A 21,718-nucleotide genomic window follows, 5' to 3' on the forward strand; every position below is an offset into this window, starting at 1 on the left:
TTCAGACTTTAAAAACAAACGCACTTAATGTCTGAGATCTGAATGATTAAAATTCAGACCTCCATTAAGTGCAAACAAATGGGGCCTAAGATTCTTCGGCTAAAGAATAAAAATTTGGACTAATTTCCTACAGTAAGAAGTTTCCAACCCCTTGCCATTCTAGATGTTCGTTTTTTTGGATAGATAAAATGTGAAAGCATTACGCCGTCAGTGTCCCCTCAAGTTTGAGTTTGGTTTACATGGAAAGGAAAACTATACAAATGTTCTTGCTTTTTATTTGGAGTATTTGAATTTTTGTAGGAGTTGATAGTTACATCGTTGAAAAAATAAAGAGGAGAAAGATAGCAACTCATATTCATTTAAGGGTTAATTTTATAGGCCTCCCTCAGGTTTGGCTTCGTTACCGTCATCTCTCTTGTGGTTTATAATATTACGATATTAATTGTTTAAAAAGATATTTGAAAAATTAATTAAAGAGAAGAGTATATTAAAAAGGGGTAAATTAGTCATATTATAAGTTTTAGGAATTAATAATAAATGGGTCTAGAGAATTGTTACAACAAAATTAAAATAAGGGAGATAGGTGTATTATCGTAAATTACCAGGGAAGTAACGGTTATGAAGCCAAACCTCAGGGGAGGTCTATGAAATTAACCGTTCATTTAAACTTAAAATAAGAGCAAGACTACATGGTTTTTTTCCGTAATACTCCCTCCGTTCCAGTTTATGTAAACCTATTTCCTTTTTGGTTCGTTCCAAAAAGAATGATCCCTTTCTAAATTTGGTAACTATTTAGCTTAAACTTACAATTCTACTCTTACTGAGAAGCTTTTATAATCACACAAATACTCTGGGCCCCTTTTTGAATTGTTTAGGACCACAAATTCCAAAAGTCTTCATTTTTTCTTAAACTCTGTGCCCAGTCAAACAGATTCACATAAATTGAAACGGGGGGTAATATTTTGGGTTGACAATTGGCTTGTGAATACTATAGTGGAAGAGGCAGAGCAATAACTATTAATTATAACTCAAATTACCAATATATATTTTTCCTTTTATCTTATGCAACGAATTTGTGCATTCCCCTACCTAGAATTAGATATTTAATTCTCGAATCTGAAACCTCTCACAATACTCCCTCCGGTCCAAAATAAGTAATTTTCTGACCTTTTTTTTGTGGTCTAAAATAAGTGATTTTTCCAGATTTCAAGGATGAATTAATTATTATTTTTCTACATTGTCCTTGAAGTAAATAGTGTTGGAATATGTGTTAGGAGTGTTTATGTGAGATAGTAAAGGTTAATATGGTCAATTCTATTAGTAATTAATGCTAAAAGGTGTGTGAAAACATCCAAAAAAATCACTTATTTTGAACCCGGGGGAGTACAATTCTCGTTGGATGTCAAAATTTGTACTGACTGGACTTGTCATCAAAGTTTGTGTATTTATTGGGTTACAACTTTTATGCATACAAAACTAAGTTCTTTACACACTATTTTTAAAAGTTATTCGAAAAAGGTTAAGGTGAGCTAGAGATAATGCGTCTTTTTCGCTAGTTGGAAAAAGCTGTTGAGAAAAACAAGGCATAGCAAAAAGGAAAGTTGAAACAGATTAACAACATGCATACACACTAGAACAATACATGCAAACAATAAACAGAGTTTAATCCCTTTGGCATTTTCTGATCTTAGGAATATCTCTCGCACTAACGTTCTCCTTTTTGAACTTTACCACTCAACCTCATTTGGATTTTGCTCAGAATCCAAGATCTTGATTGATTTGCTCAATAAACTTGTCCCTTTTCATTTTGACAGAGTCAAAATCTTTTCCTTTTTTCTTCTTCTCCTAAACAAGTTGATAAAACCATTTCTTTTGCACAATAACAGCAACAAAAATTAAGTCACGTTTCAATCCTAAACTAATTGGTCATGATATCAAATTACTTGGGGTCGGTTATATCAGATCAATGTTTATATTCTTTGAACCAGTATTCAATATTATTGTCATAAAACGGAACCTTTTTTTTTTCAACCATCTCAAGAAATTGAGTACCTAAAGATTCAGCAAAAATGGGAGGTTGTTTCAGCAAGAACAAATATGGACAACCAGATGGTAAAAGGTATAGGCCAAGAAGAGGAGCAAATGCTGCATATCAACATTATCAACATCCAGTTTATTATCATCAAAACTATCAAAGACCACCTCAAGCAAGGCCCTATAAGCCCCGTGCACAACAACAACAACAGGTACACCAAAATCCTGTGAAAAATTCACAATCCCATATTCAAGAACAAAGAATAGAACAAGATACCATTTTAGGGAAGCCATTTGAGGATATTAAAGCACATTACACACTTGGGCAAGAATTAGGTAGGGGTCAATATGGAGTGATTTACTATTGTACTGAGATTTCAACTGGACAGCCTTATGCTTGCAAGTCAATAATGAAGAGGAAACTTGTGAATAAGAAAGATAAGGAGGATATTAAGAGGGAGATTCAAATTATGCAGCATTTGAGTGGACAACCAAATATAGTTGAATTCAAGGGTGCATATGAGGACAAGTATTCAGTGCACCTTGTTATGGAACTTTGTGCTGGAGGGGAGTTGTTTGATAGAATTATTGCCAGGGGATATTACTCTGAGAAGGATGCTGCTGATATTATCAGACAGATTGTGAATGTTGTTTACATTTGCCATTTTATGGGTGTTATGCATAGGGATCTCAAGCCTGAGAATTTCTTATTGACTAGTAAGGATGAAAGTGCAATGTTAAAAGCAACTGATTTTGGACTTTCTGTCTTCATTGAAGAAGGTGATATTCTTGATTCAAGTTATATAAATATTTTTACACAACTAAATGTTATATGGATATGTATTTAAGTGCTATTCATGAAAAAGAGTGGAATACATTTGCTGCAGTTTGCTCTCCTGGTTCTTATATACTGAAGAGGAATGTTTGTACTGTAATCATGTATCAATCACTACAGAATGCTTGTAAAATCAGAGTTTTATCATTCTCCTAACTTGCGGCTTTTGTAGATAGGATTCATATTTATGTTTTAATTTATTTATTGATTTCAGGTAAGGTTTATCGCGATATAGTTGGTAGTGCATACTATGTAGCTCCTGAAGTATTGAGGCGTAGTTATGGAAAGGAAGCGGATGTATGGAGTGCAGGTGTTATTTTGTATATTCTACTTAGTGGTGTACCTCCATTTTGGGATGGTAAGGACAGAGATAGAAGCATAATTAGATGCTGTAATTGGTGTTATTTTCTGCACTTCTCTTTTAACATGTCTTTCCAAATCTTTTCAGAAACTGAAAAGGGAATATTCCATGCTATACTAAAAGGAGAAATTGACTTCCAGAGTGATCCATGGCCATCCATATCAAATAGTGCCAAGGACCTTGTTCGAAAAATGTTAACACAGGATGCAAAAAACAGAATCACATCAGCAGAAGTTCTTGGTATCTCTCTCTCTCTCTCTCTCTCTCTCTCTCTCTCTCTCTCTGATTTTGTGTAATCAAAGGTTACAACATGATCTTCTCATTTTATATAGTACTTTATCAATGTGGTTTTATATAGTCACGGAGAGAAACATGGGTATTTTTGTATATGCAATTAAAGATAAGCTAGAGTTGTGTTTAGCTTTTCCATAGGAGTTCATGTTTGGCACTTATTAGACAATACTTCATGTTTTCTTCACAAAACATAGGATAACAATCTACTACTCACTCTGTTTCAATTTATGCGTCTTAATTTCCTCTTTAGTCTATTTAGAAAAGAATGCCATTTTTTGTATTTAGTACTAACTCTTTAATTCCAATATCTCACATGGCATGTTTAAGACGACATGATTCGTAGGGCATTTTAGTACATTAATCTTTACTTTAAGACCACAAGATTCAAACTAGTTTCATGCTGATTTCTTTTGACGGAAGCTTCTACGAAGAGTGAGTTGTTTTAACATTTATGTGACCAATATGATGATGACAAGAAAGAACAAGGGGTTGTTTCATTACCAGTAGGAGGTGATAGCTTTGTTGTTTCTCATATGAATAAAAGTGAAAGACGAATTTAGAGTTAAAATATTAACTCTATTTATCATGTCCAAAGAAAAGCTTGTTGTTTGGTCTTTCGTTGGCTGTATCTAATATAAAGGCCATATTTGATCCATTCCACTATTGGATTTTCAGTTACTTTAAGAACATTATGCTTATGTTGCATCACTAGTAGCCAAATACTTGTCTCTTCAGATTCCTTTTTGGTTAATCAAAGTTTTAAAATGTGGATAAAAGTGCATCGAGGTGTTCTTACACTTTATCGTATGTTATGATGCATTAGTGAGTATATCTTGCCTTTTCAGTGTCTTCCTATTGCTTTCCATTTTGACTTGCTTATCAGGTTTCTTAGTCTTCTTGATATTTGATTTTTTTCACTTGATTGGATCTTGTTTAGTATGCTGGAACTAAACTATGTGTCCTTCTTAATATACTTTGCGCTTGCTTCTACAGAACATCCATGGCTTCGAAGTGGAGAAGCATCAGATAAGCCTATAGACAGTGCAGTCCTCTCCAGAATGAAGCAGTTCAGGGCAATGAACAAGCTCAAGAAACTCGCATTGAAGGTAGAATTTGATATAGCAACTATTATTTCTACATGCCAAGTGGTTAAATGTTGTCTGAAGATTGTCGTCAATTAGAATGTCTCTTTGACCTTCATTAGTATTTCTTCAGCAGTAAAAGTGAGATGTCGCATTTTCTAGGGTCTTGATCTAGAAAGTATAACTACAATCAAGCTGATGTTTCATTTCTTTAAGAAAGTTGTCACAGAATTGGTTAAAATTTGCTATACTGAATAAGAAACCGTCCAACATCAACTAATTCGTTCTTTAACAAGATGTTTTTGGGGGTTGAGCGAGGTCTTTGTTGATGTATTCTTTTCCATCGCAGTTTCTTGTCGTTGACTAACACGTAATTGGATACCTAACAAGGCAATGAAAGATGCTGTAGCCTGTAGATATCAGCAGTTTCCATTTTCCCTGATGGTTTTCAAATTTCAACCTCCTGATATTCTGTTTTGGAATTCCCCAGGTCATTGCAGAAAATTTATCTGAAGAAGAAATTAAGGGTCTGAAAGCTATGTTTGCGAACATGGATACAGACAATAGTGGGACAATCACTTACGAAGAATTAAAATCAGGATTGGCTCGCCTTGGATCAAAGCTTTCAGAGGCTGAAGTTAAGCAACTTATGGAAGCTGTAAGTTTGATGCATTTGACTAGATTTATCTGTTTATTTTGGCTTCCTGACAGCTTTATTATCCTATTTATCCTTTTTTTCGTTCTATATTTCAGGCTGATGTGGATGGAAATGGAACGATTGACTACATCGAGTTTGTTACTGCAACAATGCATAGACATCGGCTTGAAAGGGATGACCATCTGTTTAAAGCTTTTCAGTTTTTTGACACGGACCATAGCGGGTGAGTCCACAAAGTGATTTTCAGTGTTTATGGTTTCCAGTGAAGTGTAGCTTATACTAAATCTTGGTTGTATAGCATAATTTTGTCCAGATGCCAATATGGATTAGTTATGATAACTTTAGCAGGAGGCAAATGAAAAGCAGATTTCAGCGTTGTTGTTATTGAGTGTTTATATTATGATGAATCGATGGGAGTCGTTCCCCTGCATGTGGTTCATGAGTAGTTGATTGCATGCATTGGTTAGCATTCATAGTTATAGGCTATGGAATCTCAAACTGTTAAATGTGCATATTAATCATCCTCCTTAATCATCAGCTAGCCTCCATAAGTAATTTTGACATATTGAGCCCTCTCTGGTGCATTTTGGCAGTTTTCTATTGCTTTGTAAAAAAATCTTCTCCCAAAATATTCATGATTTTCTTTCCTCGGCAAATGAAGTTTCTATAGCTAAATAGCGTGACCGTAGATGGTCTGTTTCATGAATAAAAAGTTAATCCCATATAAGGAAACCTTATTCTACGGATTTGGTAGGATCTGTCTTAGACATTATCTTTTCACATATCATTCCTTTGAGATGTTTACTTGTTTATTTTTTGTGAATGTGGTTCAGCTTCATAACAAAAGATGAATTGGAAAGTGCTATGAAAGAGTACGGTATGGGTGATGAGGCCACCATAAAGGAAATTATAGCAGAGGTGGACACAGATCATGTAAGTAGTTTCAGATGCAATATTTAACATTTGTAGCTCTACTATGATACTGGATTTTACCTATACTCTTTCACTTAAACAGGACGGTAGGATCAATTATGAGGAGTTCTGCGCGATGATGAGGAGCGGAACACAACCACAAGAGAAAATAATTTAGTTCCTTCAAACAGTAACCTTGCATGCAAGAGAAGATTCAGAAAAGGCGGCAGAGGTATTCTTGATGTACTTGTTACACCTGATATCTCCAATATTTTTTGACTTGCTTTGACAACTTTGGAAAGCAGTGGAATGAAGGAAGCATTTTGGTGTACATCCAATTTAAAGCAGAATATCTAATAAAATTCATTTATTTATAATGTATATTCCTTCCATCCTAAAAAGAATGAAAATATTACTGCTGTCTGAAAAGTAGTCTTGGTTCTTTGCCATTTTCTTTACATACGGCCTGGCCCTTTTGTCCACAGCTAATCGGTGGTCCACCAACACCAATCCCTTGTTGTTCAATTATGTTCCTCTAGTCGCTTCATGGGTGTGCAATATAAGAAACTACTATTCTCAGAGCTAAATCTTTTGTAGCACTACGCTTATACCGTATCGGGCTGCACCAAAAGTAACAAGAGCATCATTACTAGGTACAATTGATTACATATGAAAATTGGTGGACATGTCCATATCTCTATTGGAGACAATAATGTATATATGTCATTAGGAAAAATTCCTTCAATTTTCTTTATAACCACGCGCTAGTTGTAGATTAAGAAAAAGGTTTTAATTAATGGCATTATTAAGAAGATATAAGTTAATAACAGGCGACATGAACTCTTTTTTCCAAAATACAATTATCTTAAAAATTGATTGTAAAAGCTTGGACTCACCCTATCTAGTGGGCGGGGCGGGTTTGAGATCATGCGGGTGCGGGGCAATGGGCGGTGCGGGTTTGAGATCATGTGGGTGCGAGGCAGGTGCAGATGAATGCCAGGCGGGGCGGGTTTGAACATTCTTTTAAAAACTAAAAGCGGTTGCGGGTTGATAATCATGTGAGGCGGGTTCATCAATTTCAAGCAAATTCTTTACTGAGTGTACAGACTGTTGAAGCATTTATTCTTATACTTTTCCCTAAAAAGAGATTTTGGATGTTTAATATTTTAAGGTTGTGGTTATTAGGGGTTTTGACATGGTATAACAACATACTCATATAATTGGAAGAAAATAGCCCTAGTTATAGATATTGCATCAAATAGCCAATAAATGTATATCACAATAATAATATGTATATCACAACTTTTTTTTCTTCTTTGTCTATACCACCATGTATATTAAAATTTTATTTTCATTATTTGTATATAAATAATATTATTCTTTGTATATTAATAATATAAAATTATATATATAGTTATTGATGCCTTTTCTATCAATATATATCACAATAAAAATATTGTATTATTTGTATCGCACATCGGACATATGTATACCAAAATAGATATCATAAGTTGATTTTTCTTCTTTGTGTACATCAAAAATTAATTTTCTTTGTATACTAAAATATTATTTACTCCCACAATTATATTTATTATTTTTATATTTTAAAATTTGCTTGAACATGCTATATCAAAAATTTATTTTTTCTTTTTTGATCAATAACTAATAATTATATTATTTGTATATCATAGTGTATAACATAATAATAATGTGTATATCAAAAAAAATTATTAAAATTTTGTTTTCCTTCTTTGTATAACACATTTCAGATTGAAAACTCAAGTTCAAGACGACTCCACAAGTGTATCCCCTATTGTAACCCGTGTATATCTCTATGTATATCAGTGATATGTCATGTATATTATGTGTATCTGTGTATTTCCATAAAAATTTGTGTTATATATACGATATACAATGTGATATACACGGGCGTCCGTAAAAAAATTATGTTGTATACCGATATACAAAGTGATATACACAGACGTCCTTATAAACTTGTGTGTGATATACACTGATGTACACGATATACAACGTGATATACACATGTCGCAGTTTGATTTTTAGGTCTGATTTTTTGCCTGAAACCAGTCTAAATCACTTCTATTCTTGCTCAAATTTTGTATATAGCCTCGTTTAGGTATTTTCAACCAATTTCAATCACACCCACTCATTCAATCCAACTAAAAAAAAAGAAGAGAGAAGAAAAATAAAGTTGAAATATATTTTTTCTCTCTTCATATAAATTAAAATTAATATTAAAAAAACTGGCCGAAATCGGTCGGTTATTCCAGTTAGTCATTATGAAACATCGACCGACTTTGGTCGGTAATTTTATATTTTTAATAAAATCGACCGAGATCAGTTGGTTATTTTCGCTCGAAAATGCAATGAAAGATGTAGACCCTGGTTTGGTTCTCAAATAGTGCATTTTTTAATTGCACAATTAAAAATATCGACCGACTTCGGTCGGTTTTTTCGGCAGATTTTTTCTTTTTGGGTCGTTTGTGAAAATTAATTGACCTATCGAAATGGATGGGAAATTGCGACCGACTTTGGTCGCTATATGTTACCGCTAATTTCGACAGACTAAAGTCGGTCGAAAATCGGTCAGGCTTTTCAGTTTTCCAATCGATTTCGGTTGGTAATTCTGGACGGTTTTAGGCAGTTTTCTAGTAGTGAAAACTTCGGACGAACTTGCTCGCAAAGAGCGTATAGAAGAAAGCCGAAGTTTTTCGTTAGGCGGGACGGGGCGGGGCGGGTTCATGCGGGGTGGGTTGAAAAAAAAATTTTGTTATGCGGGTTAAATTTAAACTTGTACCGCAACCGCCTGCCCCGCCCCACCACCATCTCTAAACGCGCCTATGCAGTGGTGCGTGCCCCCTCCGATATTCTGTCCTTCAAACTTCAATTGAGTTTGAAGTTTTCTAATACTTGGGATGAACAAGAATTGCGCTTTGAATTTCATTATAGTTTATTTTTCGTTACAAGTGGATTAAATAATCTTAATTATTTTTCTTTGTTCTTAGATAGAATAGACAAATAGTTTATCAGTTAAAAAAACCAAAAACAATGATGCCCACCCGTGGTGGATAGGCAATTTGGGTGTGTTGCTATGACTTGATAGGTTTCAACTCCATTGTTTGTTGCTAATGCACCCATAGTGGGTGAGTTTGTAAAGTCACCTTCTTTAATCAAGTTCATGGCTAACACACCCTTGTTGGGTGTTTTCTCAAGGTACCACATTGTGGTACCACAGTCAGTAAAGTGTTCACCTTAATATAAGTCAAGGAATTATTGATTATCCGGTGTGGTAGTTTCAGCCGTAGAATCGAATTTGAAAAAGGTAAAATGAATGTGTGGTTTAGCGGATTCCTTTTTTGTCCTATTACATTATTTAAAAGTCTGTAGGAATACACTTAGTAAATATTTTGTCACTTATTTAATGTAATTCCCTATTTCCTTACTAACTAATGGTTTTATTTGAAGGGTGAAGTTTATTGTATTGCAATGTTTCTTTCATCTACGCCTTCTTTTTTAACAATATCTTTTATTTTTCTTACGATTATGCACTCTGAATGTTAGGATCGAAATAAATCAGGTGTCGTGTGAAAGCTAGTAAAGCAAACCTTGAACGACGATAAATCAAACAATAAAAGAGAAATATACCAAAAGAAATACAAATATTTAACGTGGTTTGGTCAATTGACCTACATCCAAAGCGGAGATGAGCAATCCACTATAATAAATGAGTATACAAAATATCGAGAGAACAACCTCACGAAGAGGCAAACATAATTGACACACTAACACTTGTCCCGTAAGGTTCTCCCCTTAAACACGATACTCAAACCCCATATGACTACATTGTGGATGCTACTGAATGAGAAGGAAGGATCCTCAATTTATAGAAGTCTAAATCTTTTCCTACAAGAAAAATGACTAGCCAAATATGGGAGATTTATAATTCGGCAAAGGGCTAAATATACCCATGTACTATAAGAAAATATTTAAATATACCCTTCTTTATACTTTGGGTCCAAGTATATCCCTGTCGTAATATTATTGGTTCAAATATATCCTTCTTTTGTTAAGTTTGTCCAAAGTGGACATCCAATCCTACGTGACACTGATATTTGATGAGGTGGATGCCACATGCCATGCCACCTCAGCGACCCTAATCCATATATAAAAGACTAAAATTTGAAATACAATATTTTCATGGTAGTCGAATGGAGGCAATGGTGGTGGAGGGAAAGGCAATTTTAGTGGTGGAAAAAAAATAAAAGGGAGGGGGAAAATGAGTTAGGGGCGCTGAAGTGGCAAGCCATGTGACATCCACCTCATCAAATGTCAGTACCACGTAGGATTGGATGTCCACTTTGGACAAACTTAACGAAAAATAGGTATATTTGAATCAGTAGTATAACGACAGGGGTATATATGGACTCAAAGTATAACGAGGGGTACAATTAAACTTTTTCTGATAGTACAGGGGTATATTTAGCCTTTTTCCGTTTATAATTTTCTTCTACAAAAAGAAAAATCCAATATAGTAAATATAGGAAAACCAAATATGATAAGAAAATCAGGGCAAACACCTAACACTGAATACGTATATAAGAATCATCTTTAAACGAAGGAATATCCAAATTTTGTAGTCCATGCAAAAAGAAAACAGGTAAAATTATTGAGCTATGAATTTTTGCCCTTTTGTTTTAGCGTACGATTATAAATGATTGTGTTCATAAGTCGTAGGAAAGCATAAGCGAGAAAGGTTCATAGTGCAGCCAATGAAGATGTGGAAGAGACGACGAGAATAACTCATGGTATTGACGAGTGGGTCTCTGCTACCAGGACAGAGAAAGGGACAACGACCATTGCTAATTTTTCTTTATTTTTCATGTCTGCTTTCAGCTTGGACAAAGTTGATTTATGATAATTTTTGTATCAAATTACACATGATATTGTTACTGAACATTTGTAGTAAACATGCACAATCGAATAAAAGAATAATAGGCTTATCGAAACAATTATGGTTAAACACGTTTTTTTTTTACCCTGTATCGTTGTGAAAAAAATAATAATTTTAATTAATAAGCAAGTATACATTTATGAAGATAAAACAATAAATGCAGATTCAACTTTGTCTTCTTACTTCATAGACAGTTTATTAGTAAAAAATTTAAAAACAAATTGCGTCCCCCCATGGCAGATGGGCACGCCGCAACGGTCGTGGGATCGGGTTGCACGCCGCAACGGATATTGATACTACTATTTGGGGTCGGGTTGTACACCGCAATGATATTTATATATATTTGTGGATCGGATTGCGCGTCGCAATGGAGGAGACTTGTTATTGAGATATAATTGTTGATCGGTTTGCGTGCCGCAACAGAGTATGATGTGCAGTAACCGTAGATGTTGTAGAATTTATTCTAGTACTATAATGTGAGATTTTAGAACATGTTATTCTGGGGCCCTCTGATAGTTGACTTTCGGGTCTGTCAATATGAGTTTACTACCTTATCTATTTTCTCTTGTTTTATGTTATTATCATTATTCGTACAGGTTTATTGTGAGTATCTTGTCATAGCCTCGTTACTACTTCGTCGAAGTTACTGTCACAACCCAAACTGGAGGGCCATGACTGGCATCCGGGCCATACCTGCCGAGCACTAATGTACATTTTATCTAACCTTTCTTATTATCTATAAGGGCCGACGAGATCAATATAAATGGTAGACATGAATTATGAACAACCAACAATTACAGATAATGGGATGGTTATACATAACGTGGGCCGGCAAGGTTGTCATGAAGCTATATATAAGGTACGAGATGACAAGCTGCCATGAGAGACTATACAACAAAAATCAGCCGACAAGGATATCCAAACTATACATGAGTCGACACCTATCTATGAACCTCTAAATGAACATAAGTGCTACAACATTGCCGGAACAGGGCCCCGACATACCCATAATGTCTATGACAAAAGTGCATAACAAGACCACGTCAAGTCCGGAGAAGGGATCTCGCCAATAACCGCTAAACTGGATAGCCTACTGTGGTGAGGGCGACTGACATAAAATGCATGATATATATATATATATATATATATATATATATATATATATATATATATATATACATACTTGTAAAAACAAACACCTCTGTGGGCATCATCATCATCATATTATACCTGGTCATAATAGGCTCGGTAGAATCGTACTCGGTCACGCGGAGCTCGGTAAAATCCAACTGATCAGTGGTTGCACAATAGGTGTCGTACCCGGCTGACTATAGCGCGACTCGGTAGAGTAAAATAGGTACATATATATTATGCATGCTGGACTCATTGGAATCACATTCTGAACCTTTCGGAGCAACTTAAGGTCGGTAACCTTCGTACACGTTGTTACAACTAACTCTTCGTCATGGATCTTACATGAATAAGGAAGTACCAACAACATTGATAAGAGAAGTAACATTAACATCAATCGTTCCATAAGAAGGGAAACAATATAAGTACTGCTAGCTTCTAAGAGTGGAGTATCTTTGGAAGCTCGTTCATTATATTATGTATAATCGTAGTCGTGCAAAATAAGGAAAGGGATAGCCTCACATACCTTGTATATTCTAGAATGTGCAAGTGACTTGCTTCTTGCTTTGCTTCATTTTAATATTACCCAAGTGATGTCACTTGGATGATGCAAGCATTATTGGTACAAAGGCATTCCCCATAAAGTGACTGCTGCACTGTTTGCCTCGTTGCGTGTGTGTAGAGGAACAGTTGCAGCAGCTTTACAGCTGTGGAGAGTTGACTTGGTATAGTCAGCAAGGGAACTGATGTCCATCTGTTCCCTCTGTCGTTTCTTTGACTTTGAATTGTTGAGACATGTCCCCGACTTGAGACTTGTTGTTCTTGAGCACTTGAGGATGTGGAACAAGTTCCCCATCTGGTTCTTCAAGTTTGTTAGATCATCAAAACATAGCATGCCACATAACCTATCATAAACGGTCAAATCTTGAGGGCATTCAGGAGTCATTATCCTGTGAGCTTACTGCTTGGATGAGTGCCATGAGCAGTGCAACAGGCAATGCAGTTGAATTGAAGAAAAACCTATCTAGAGTGTACAACAGACACTGTCAGGCAAAGATTACAGGAGAAATACTGGAGATCGTAGCTGGAGCAGATACCTTGGTTTAAGCACATTTCTTATTCTCCCAATGATCGCGCTTCTCGCTTGGTACTCTTTTGTGGGTGATTAATGTCTCTTTAAAGACAATAAACATGTTTAACCAAAAAATAGATTTTTAGTCAAAGCTAGAAATTAGAAGAATCGGGTTACTGATAATCGGAAAAGTAAATAAAGAAAGAAATTTTAGAATAGCCAAGTATGAAAGCTGGTAAATCAGAGTATATTTCAATAGTCACTTGTCCCTCCAGTGATTACATATTTCTCCTTTTATAGGTCCCTTTGGAAATCTTTGGGAATGCACGTTATGCCTAAGTCATAATGAGGTTATTATGAGTGATTAATGACATTAAATGCTACGTTACATAATCATTACATTGAATGTATATATTCCTTAACGGCTCCAGCATTTAATATCCTTTAAATGCCGTATTTGCATCTTTTTCTTTAGCCAGGTTCATTCTTCTCATTGGTCGTATGTAAATAAGCTTAAACAGGAATGGGGCGCTGAGCCTCTCATCTCGTGCCTCTTTCTACCCGTACCTGTTTGTAACTCTTGAACCGTGGCAAATCACAACTCATTATCCGTTCCACGTGTCAGCACACGTCATCATGTATATATGAATACAAATTTTCCCCAATACAGATAGTCCCCCCACTTTCCATTCATTCATCAGTTCGAATATTTGGGAAGTGGAATTCATTAAAGGAGAATTTTTGTCACCATTAATGCTCTGACAGAGTTGACGCTTCAATTGTCACTTCCTTTTAATGCACTAGACACGTGTCATTCTCTTATTGGTCGTACTATTTTGCAGCACTTTTTTAGGCTTTCTTTTCGGCTTCACTTTTCACGAAGTATCAGTTATCATTATTATGGTTCTTCCATCATCGTACTTTTTCTCTTTGCCAGTTATCCATTAGTATAAATATTACTTCTCTTCTTGTCTTGTTTCACATAAAGCGTATCAAACACTCTAATCTTTCGAAATCTCCTTATTATTTTCTGCTCCACTTCAGCCCTCTCTGCCATGGCTTCATCAAATCCTAACCCTAAGAGAACCCCCATTCTGGATAGCTTCCCCAATGCTCCGATTAGACACAGAAGAGGAGGTAGACTCCGTAGCCTTGGATCTGTTCGTGGTAGTACGTCAACTCCTTCTTCTAGCTCTGGTCCCTCTTCTGGGACTGGGGGTTCACATTCTCAGAGGAGTTCTTCTCGTAATAAAGAATCTTCTGAGCCACTTCGTGAGCCTTTGGTTGAGGAAATAATCCCCTCTGAAATTTCCTTTCATCATGATAGAGAGTCTCTTAGAACTCAAGTTGCTTCTTTAGATCATGCCGATCCCTTTCCTACTCAAATCACAGAAGTTTTAGCTCTCATAGTTCGTAAGGACTGTCATTGGAGTGACGATTTTCCAATTATCATACCTAACTCAAATCAAAGGATCACATCTTACTTAATAGGATTCTCCTTTGTTTACACATACCCCTTTACTCTAGGGTTTAAACCGGCCATTGACCCGGTCATTCTAGATTTTTGTCGTTTTTTCGATGTATGTTTGGGTCAAATTGGTCCGATTGTGTGGAGAGCTGTCGCCTGTTTGAGGCACCTTGCTAACATGGCAGACGTTGAATTCACTTTACCCCACCTAATTCATCTTTACTCCCCTAGGCTTTTCCGAAACGGCGTGTTTGGTTTAGCAGCCAGGAGTAAGAGGGTCTTAGTGAGTCCCGAGGATGATAAAGACCGTGGCTGGTATGCCCAGTTTGTTGCTGCTCCCACTGTTGGTTTAGTGGGTGAAAAAGAACATTCGCTTCCCTGAGAAGTGGAATTTTGCACGTAAGTGTTAAATTCTTCTCATGCCTTTTTATTCCTAGGGCTTATTTTTCTTAATCTTGCTTCTTTTTCTTTTCAGCAACCATGGGTGTTGTGGAATCTGTGCCCAACTTCCGTGGTTGGGTAGAAAAGTTACTGAAGATTGCCCCAATGGAGGGTAGATCATGGAAAACTCTTTCCAACCGTTATGGTTGGAAAGTAAAAACTCATGGTAAGGATTTCTACTTTTACCTTATCTATTTAAGTATTTTTGTTGTTCTAACTTCCAACCTTCTTTCTATCAGGTTTTGTCATTCGAGGAATTACTCCAAAGGCCATCTTGTTGTCCCGTGATTCCTTAAGTGCTCGCACCTCTTCAGATCAAGATATATTCTTGGGATCTTCAGTTCAAGATATATTCTTGGAATCTGTAAAGAGAAAATCCGCTGAAGAAGATGACTCTGAAGAAGAAGACGAGGGTTCTCTGGTGTCAAGACCAAGAGTCAGGAGATGTAACGTCTTTGAAAATGAGGCTGATGTCTCCCCTCACTTATCTCTTTCCGAACCTGTTATTACTCCGGTGATCATCCCTGATGATGATATTTCTCCTCATCCTGACACTCATGAATCTATAAATCAGCTTTTTATCAGTGGTTTCGATAGTGGGTCTTTAGGACCAGTTCTAAATGAACTTCCTTTGTCTTCTTTTACCTCTTCCGTTCCTGTGATTGCTTCTTTACCTTCATCAACTACTACTTCCGTACCTTCCTCCATTATTTTTACCCCTTCCACTGCTCCTTCTTCAGTAACTCCTCCCCCCATTGTCCACCGTACAGAAGTGGGCTCTTCGAGTAGGGGTTCTGCTATGAGGAGCGTGATCATTGAGGTTCCTGCCAACAACAGTCTTTTAAGAAAGTCCGGGCAAGCTGATACTTGGCTCGAGCCTCTGATTGGCCCCATTGAGAAGGCTAAACTTGAAAGCCATAGTAATATGACCCTCATGAATGATATAGTTCATGCGACTTTGAAGGTATTTTTCTGGTCTTTTATTTTATTAAGACTTTTGACTTCGGGAGTCCTAACCTTACTTCCCCCTCTTTTTTTGTTTGTGTAGGCCAATCTTATCGGTACTGAACTAATGACCCGAGTCTCTCTTTTGGAAAAACTGGCTCGTGACTTGGAAAAGACTGCTCATGATGCAGAAGAAGCTGCCCGTGGTTCTCAATTGGAGGCAAACAACTGGAAGGGCCAATTTGAAAGTGTACAAATCGATATGGAGAACTTGGAAAAGAGGAAAAATACCTTGGAGAAACAAGTTCAAACACTAACCTCCGAGCTGGCAATGATTAAAGCTATTCAAGCCAAGCTGAGAAGGAAAAAAGACGCCTTGAATCTTCCTTTTCGGAACAGCTGTCCAAGGTCAACGAGGAAAATAGGGCTCTAAAGACTTTGCTAGCTCAGAAAGAAATGCATGCGGGGGAATTAGCACAAAACCTTTCACGGGTACAAGAAGAACTGCGAGTTTCTGTAGATAAGGTTCATGCTCTAGAGAGTTCTCATACCACCCTTCAGTCATCTTATAGTTCTGTCTTAGCTAAAAACGAAGAACTTAAGAATGAAGTTGCTGCTTGGGAGAGAGATTATGAACTTCTTGAAGAGTCAACCAATGTTGAGGTGAGCTGGACCTTTTTAAAGTCTCGTCGTGACACCTTGGTAGAAATGAGCCAAGAAAATTCAACCTGGAGTCTGAATTAGCCAAGGTGAACGAGGCTATTGAACGAGCACAACAACCACAAGATTTTTCATCTCCTAAGGCTGGAACTTCTGTGAGTAAAACTCTTTTGGCTGAGACTGCCGTAGTTGAAGTCCCCGTGACTGTTGAAATTGCCACGAATGTCACACCTTCCTCAATTTCATCCGTGCCTCTTACTGCTGGTCAAGTCGAAACTTCATCTATTGATACTCCAATGGTTGAAAATCAAACTGCTTCTGTTGGCGATGTTGTTCCAGTTCAGCCCGCTGATGATCCTTCTTCAGTCCTTTCCTCTTAGAGACAAATAAATTTACATCTGTTTTTAAATTCCCTTTTTGCAGGTATCTATTTGGAAAAGTGTGTTTAAAGCTCTTGGACTCATTTGAAAGTTTTTGTAATCAAACCCTTGGCTATCACTTGAGGGTTGATTTTTAGAAGTACAAGTCCCCAAGTCTTGTTATGGGGCATTTTGTATAAACAATTCGATGACTAAGTTTATACTTTAGTCTTTAGTTTTTAAATATTAAGAAACTTTTATTATCATTGAACTTCCGTCTGTTCTATCCTTGCCTTTTTATTTTCAAGGACTTAAAGGATAGTCTGCATTTTTGTTCTTTGAAAAATGCTTCTGTTAACCCCATGACTAAATAACATGAGTTTTATAAAAGAGGGCCCTTTTATATTTTGACACTTAATGAAGAAGACGTCTCAACTTCATAATGGTGTTATCATACGATAAAAGAAATAGGAACACACATGTTTTTTGCAATAACTTTGACAAGTTTTTATTTCTGAACTTTGACAAGTTTTGAGTAATACTTTACATGTATTTGAATTACATCTATAACTTTCTCGCAATTGTTTTCCTTGTAACAGATTTATACAAAAGAAGAACAATAGATACGGGGTTTTTCCTTATAACCCGTTTTAGTACATAGTCCTTTTAGCTCCAGAACATTAGGAAGAGTCTGAGAGATGACTCCATTGTTCTTATGGGAAAGAATACTATGATGATGCCATTGTTCTCATGGGAAAGAATACTATGATGAATGCCATGACTTCGTAACTTTCACTCCGTACTTGATTTTTCTAGGCTTGATTTTTTAAATCTTCTTTGCCTTTTTAATACATGTGACTGTATATACTATGTAGTCCCCCAAGTGTTTGAGTGTTGAATTATAAAGCCTCGAGCACTTAGTAGTTTCCTTCACCTGGTCCTTTTCCTGAAAAGGAAATACATACGGGACTCGGGGGTGCGATTATAGATGAAGACTGCTTAACCCGTATATACTTCTATCAGAATAATTGTAACCATGGGCTAGGAATTTTAGTTTATTCCATTTTGCCTTACAGGTCGTGACTCATCATTTAGTACGGGTTAGCGTTTTGCCTATCATCTAAAATCGTTAGTAAAATTTTAACAATTCAAAAAATATAATTTAACATGGTGATACCTGACCGTGGGTTTTTCCATAGAAGTAGTATCTCTTCAAATGAACTGCATTCCAATGTGAAGGAAGCACCTTCCCGTTCATTGTTTCCAACTCGTATGCTCCTTTTCCTGCAATATTTCGAACTCTGTAGGATCCTTCCCAGGTTGGACTTAGTTTACCTGCGTTGGCTGCCTTTGTAGATTGAAAAACCTTTTTAAGCACGAAGTCCCCAATTTTGAAGTACCTCAGCCGTGCTTTCCTGTTGTAATATCGTTCGATCACTTGTTTTCTGCCGCCATTCTTATTAATGCAGCTTCTCTCTTGCCTTCCAGTAAATCCAAATTGACCCGCATCTCTTCATCATTAGCCTCTTGTGTCTCTTGTGAGAATCTTGTACTTGGTTCTCCTATTTCAACTGGGATTAATGTTTCAGCTCCATAAACTAAAGAGAAAGGAGTTTCACCTGTGCTCATCTTCGTTGTCGTGCGATATGCCCATAACACTCCGGGTAACACTTCAGGCCAATTACCCTTTAACTCCTCTAAATGTTTCTTCAAATTGTTGATTATGACTTTGTTCGTTGATTCTGCTTGCCCGTTGCCTACTGGGTGATAAGGTGTAGATGTGATCCTTTTAATTTTCCAGCTCTCAAAAAACTCTGTGACTTGCGCTCCTATAAATTGAGGGCCATTGTCGCATACAATCTCCTTTGGTACACCAAATCGGTAGATGATATTACGCCAGATGAAATCCTTGACCTCCTTTTCTTGTACCTGTCTAAATGCTCCTGCCTCTACCCATTTAGTGAAATAATCAATAAGTACGAGCAAAAATTTTACCTGTCCTTTTGCTTGTGGTAATGGACTCACGATATCCATTCCCCACTTCATGAATGGCCATGGTGCTATGACCGGATGTAACAATTCCGTAGGTCTATGCATGTTGTTACTGTACCTTTGACATTTATCACATTTAGCTACGAAACTTCCCGCTTCTTCTTCCATTTTAGGCCAATAGTATCCTGCTCTAATCAAGGTTCTCACCAGTGATCTTCCTCCTGCGTGATTCCTGTAATGCCCCTCATGTATTTCCCTCATTACATACTCCGTTTGAGAAGGTCCGAGGCATCTTGCTAATGGACCACCGGACATCTTACGATAAAGATTCCCTTGTTTTAAACAGTAACGATCAGCCTTTTTTCGAAGTGCATGCGCTTGCTTCTTGTCATCAGGGACGGTACCATACTGTAAAAAAGCAACAATTTCGTTTCTCCAATCCCAAGTTAAATTATTAAAATTTACCTCATTCTTATCAGGTTCGAGAACTGAATGAAATAAATGTATAACTGAAGCATTCGCATCATTTTCCACATCAGCTGCGGATGCGAGATTAGCTAAGGCATCTGCTTCAACATTTTCATCCGTTGATATTTGTATGACCTTCCAAGTTTGGAATTGCTTTATCAGTTCCCGTACCTTTTCCAAGTACTGTTGCATCCTTGCTTCCCTAGCTGTGTAAGTCCCCAGCATTTGATTAACCACGAGTTGCGAGTCACTTTTGATCACTACTTGATTTATACCAAGTTCTCGTGCCAATTCTAGACCTGCAATCACAGCTTCATACTCCACTTCATTGTTAGTTACGGAATGGCATTTAATAGCTTGCCTAATAGTTTCACCCGTAGGTGGTACTAAAACAATTCCTAATCCTGCACCTTTTACGTTAGATGGGCCATCAGTAAATAAGGTCCATGTTCCTGGATTAGCCCCATTAAGTACTTGTACTTCTTTTTCTGCTTCTACTTGCGTCCCTTGGCTAAAGTCAGCCACGAAATCAGCTAATATATGTGATTTTATTGCCATTCTAAGTAAGTACGTGATTTCATATTCACTTAGCTCTATGGCCCATTTAGCTAACCTCCCTGACAATTCATGTTTATGCAAATATATTACGTAGGGGGTATGCAGTCACTACAACAATGGGATGACATTGAAAATATGGTCTTAACTTCCTAGATGCCGTGATTAGAGAAAGTGCTAGTTTTTACAATTGTGGATACCGTGTCTCTGCATCTAACAAAGATTTACTAACATAATAGATAGGAGATTGTTTACCCTGCTCTTCTCGAACCAAAACCGCGCTTACCGCAACTTCTGAAATAGCAAGGTAGATGAAAAGTTTCTCCCCAGCCTTTGGTTTTGCTAGCAAAGATGGATTTGACAAGTATGTTTTCAAATCCCTTAGTGCTTGTTGACACTCCTCATCCCATTCAGAATGATCCTGCTTCTTAAGAGCCGAGAAGAATTTGAAACATTTTTCCGATGATTTAGAAATGAACCTTCCCAAAGCTGCGATTCTTCCTGTTAGTCTTTGAACCTCTTTCTTGTTTGAAAGTATATCAAGGATTTCTTCAATGGCCTTAATCTATGCAGGATTCACTTCAATGCCACGGTTAGAAACAAGAAAACCTAAAAACTTACCTGATGCCACACCAAATGCACATTTTTCTGGATTCAACTTCATATTATATTTTCGTAAAATTTTAAACGTATCAGACAGGTGCGATATATGATCTTTTGAATGTTGAGTCTTAACTAGCATATCATCTATATATACCTCCATGGTTTTACCTAAATGTTCTTGAAACATTTGGGTGACCAACCTTTGATACGTTGCAACTGCATTCTTAAGACCAAAAGGCATTACCTTATAACAGTAAGTCCCCCTGTCTGTTATAAAAGAGGTTTTTTCTTCATCTCCTGGATCCATCTTGATTTGATTATAGCCTGAATATGCATCTAAAAAACTTAATAGCTCATGCCCTGCAGTAGCATCAATTAACTGATCTATGTGCGGTAAAGGAAAGGAATCTTTTGGACAAGCTTTATTAAGGTCCGTGTAATCTACACAGACTCGCCACTTACCGTTCTTCTTAGGAACCACAACAGTATTACCTAACCAGTTAGGATATTTTACCTCACGAATTGAATCAATTTTTAGCAATTTTTGAACTTCCTCTTGAATCACCTTATTTTTGAAAGTTCCTTGCATTCTTTTCTTTTGCTTGACGGGAGGATATGATGGATCTTCATTCAATTTATGAGTCATGACTTCCGGTGGTATCCCTGTCATGTCAGAATGGGACCAAGCAAAACAATCTGCATTAGCTTTTAAAAATTCAATCAATTTACGTTTTACCTCTGGGCTAAGATTAGCTCCTATGTACACTTTTTTCTCGGGCCAATGTATAAATAACACCACGGCCTCTAGCTCTTCTATCGTTGTTTTGATGTTCTCGTTCTCCTCCGGTTCTTGAATGGTATCAGGTCTCGAATCCA

At 36.8% G+C, this 21,718-nt stretch overlaps 1 protein-coding gene across 1 annotated transcript; it reads left to right on the plus strand.

Annotated features, from left to right (window-relative positions):
• LOC109225829 (calcium-dependent protein kinase-like) lies at positions 1,612 to 6,636 on the plus strand. The gene is made up of 8 exons (XM_019390609.1): positions 1,612 to 2,814; positions 3,084 to 3,227; positions 3,318 to 3,470; positions 4,518 to 4,630; positions 5,097 to 5,264; positions 5,360 to 5,487; positions 6,098 to 6,197; positions 6,280 to 6,636. Exons 1-8 carry the CDS (start codon positions 2,070 to 2,072, stop codon positions 6,352 to 6,354), a joined length of 1,626 nt encoding a protein of 541 aa, XP_019246154.1. The 5' UTR covers positions 1,612 to 2,069; the 3' UTR covers positions 6,355 to 6,636.

This window comes from Nicotiana attenuata, chromosome 5, assembly GCF_001879085.1.
Source record: "Nicotiana attenuata strain UT chromosome 5, NIATTr2, whole genome shotgun sequence".
Classification (NCBI taxonomy): Eukaryota; Viridiplantae; Streptophyta; class Magnoliopsida; order Solanales; family Solanaceae; genus Nicotiana; species Nicotiana attenuata.

What these genes read in the sequence shown, in the direction of transcription:
- LOC109225829 (XM_019390609.1), top strand. Translation starts at nt 2,070, where the DNA reads ATGGGAGGTTGTTTCAGCAAGAACAAATATGGACAACCAGATGGTAAA. An exon ending in TTAAGCAACTTATGGAAGCT is followed by an intron (nt 5,265 to 5,359) that starts GTAAGTTTGATG and finishes TCTATATTTCAG; the next exon opens with GCTGATGTGGATGGAAATGG. An exon ending in TTTGACACGGACCATAGCGG is followed by an intron (nt 5,488 to 6,097) that starts GTGAGTCCACAA and finishes AATGTGGTTCAG; the next exon opens with CTTCATAACAAAAGATGAAT.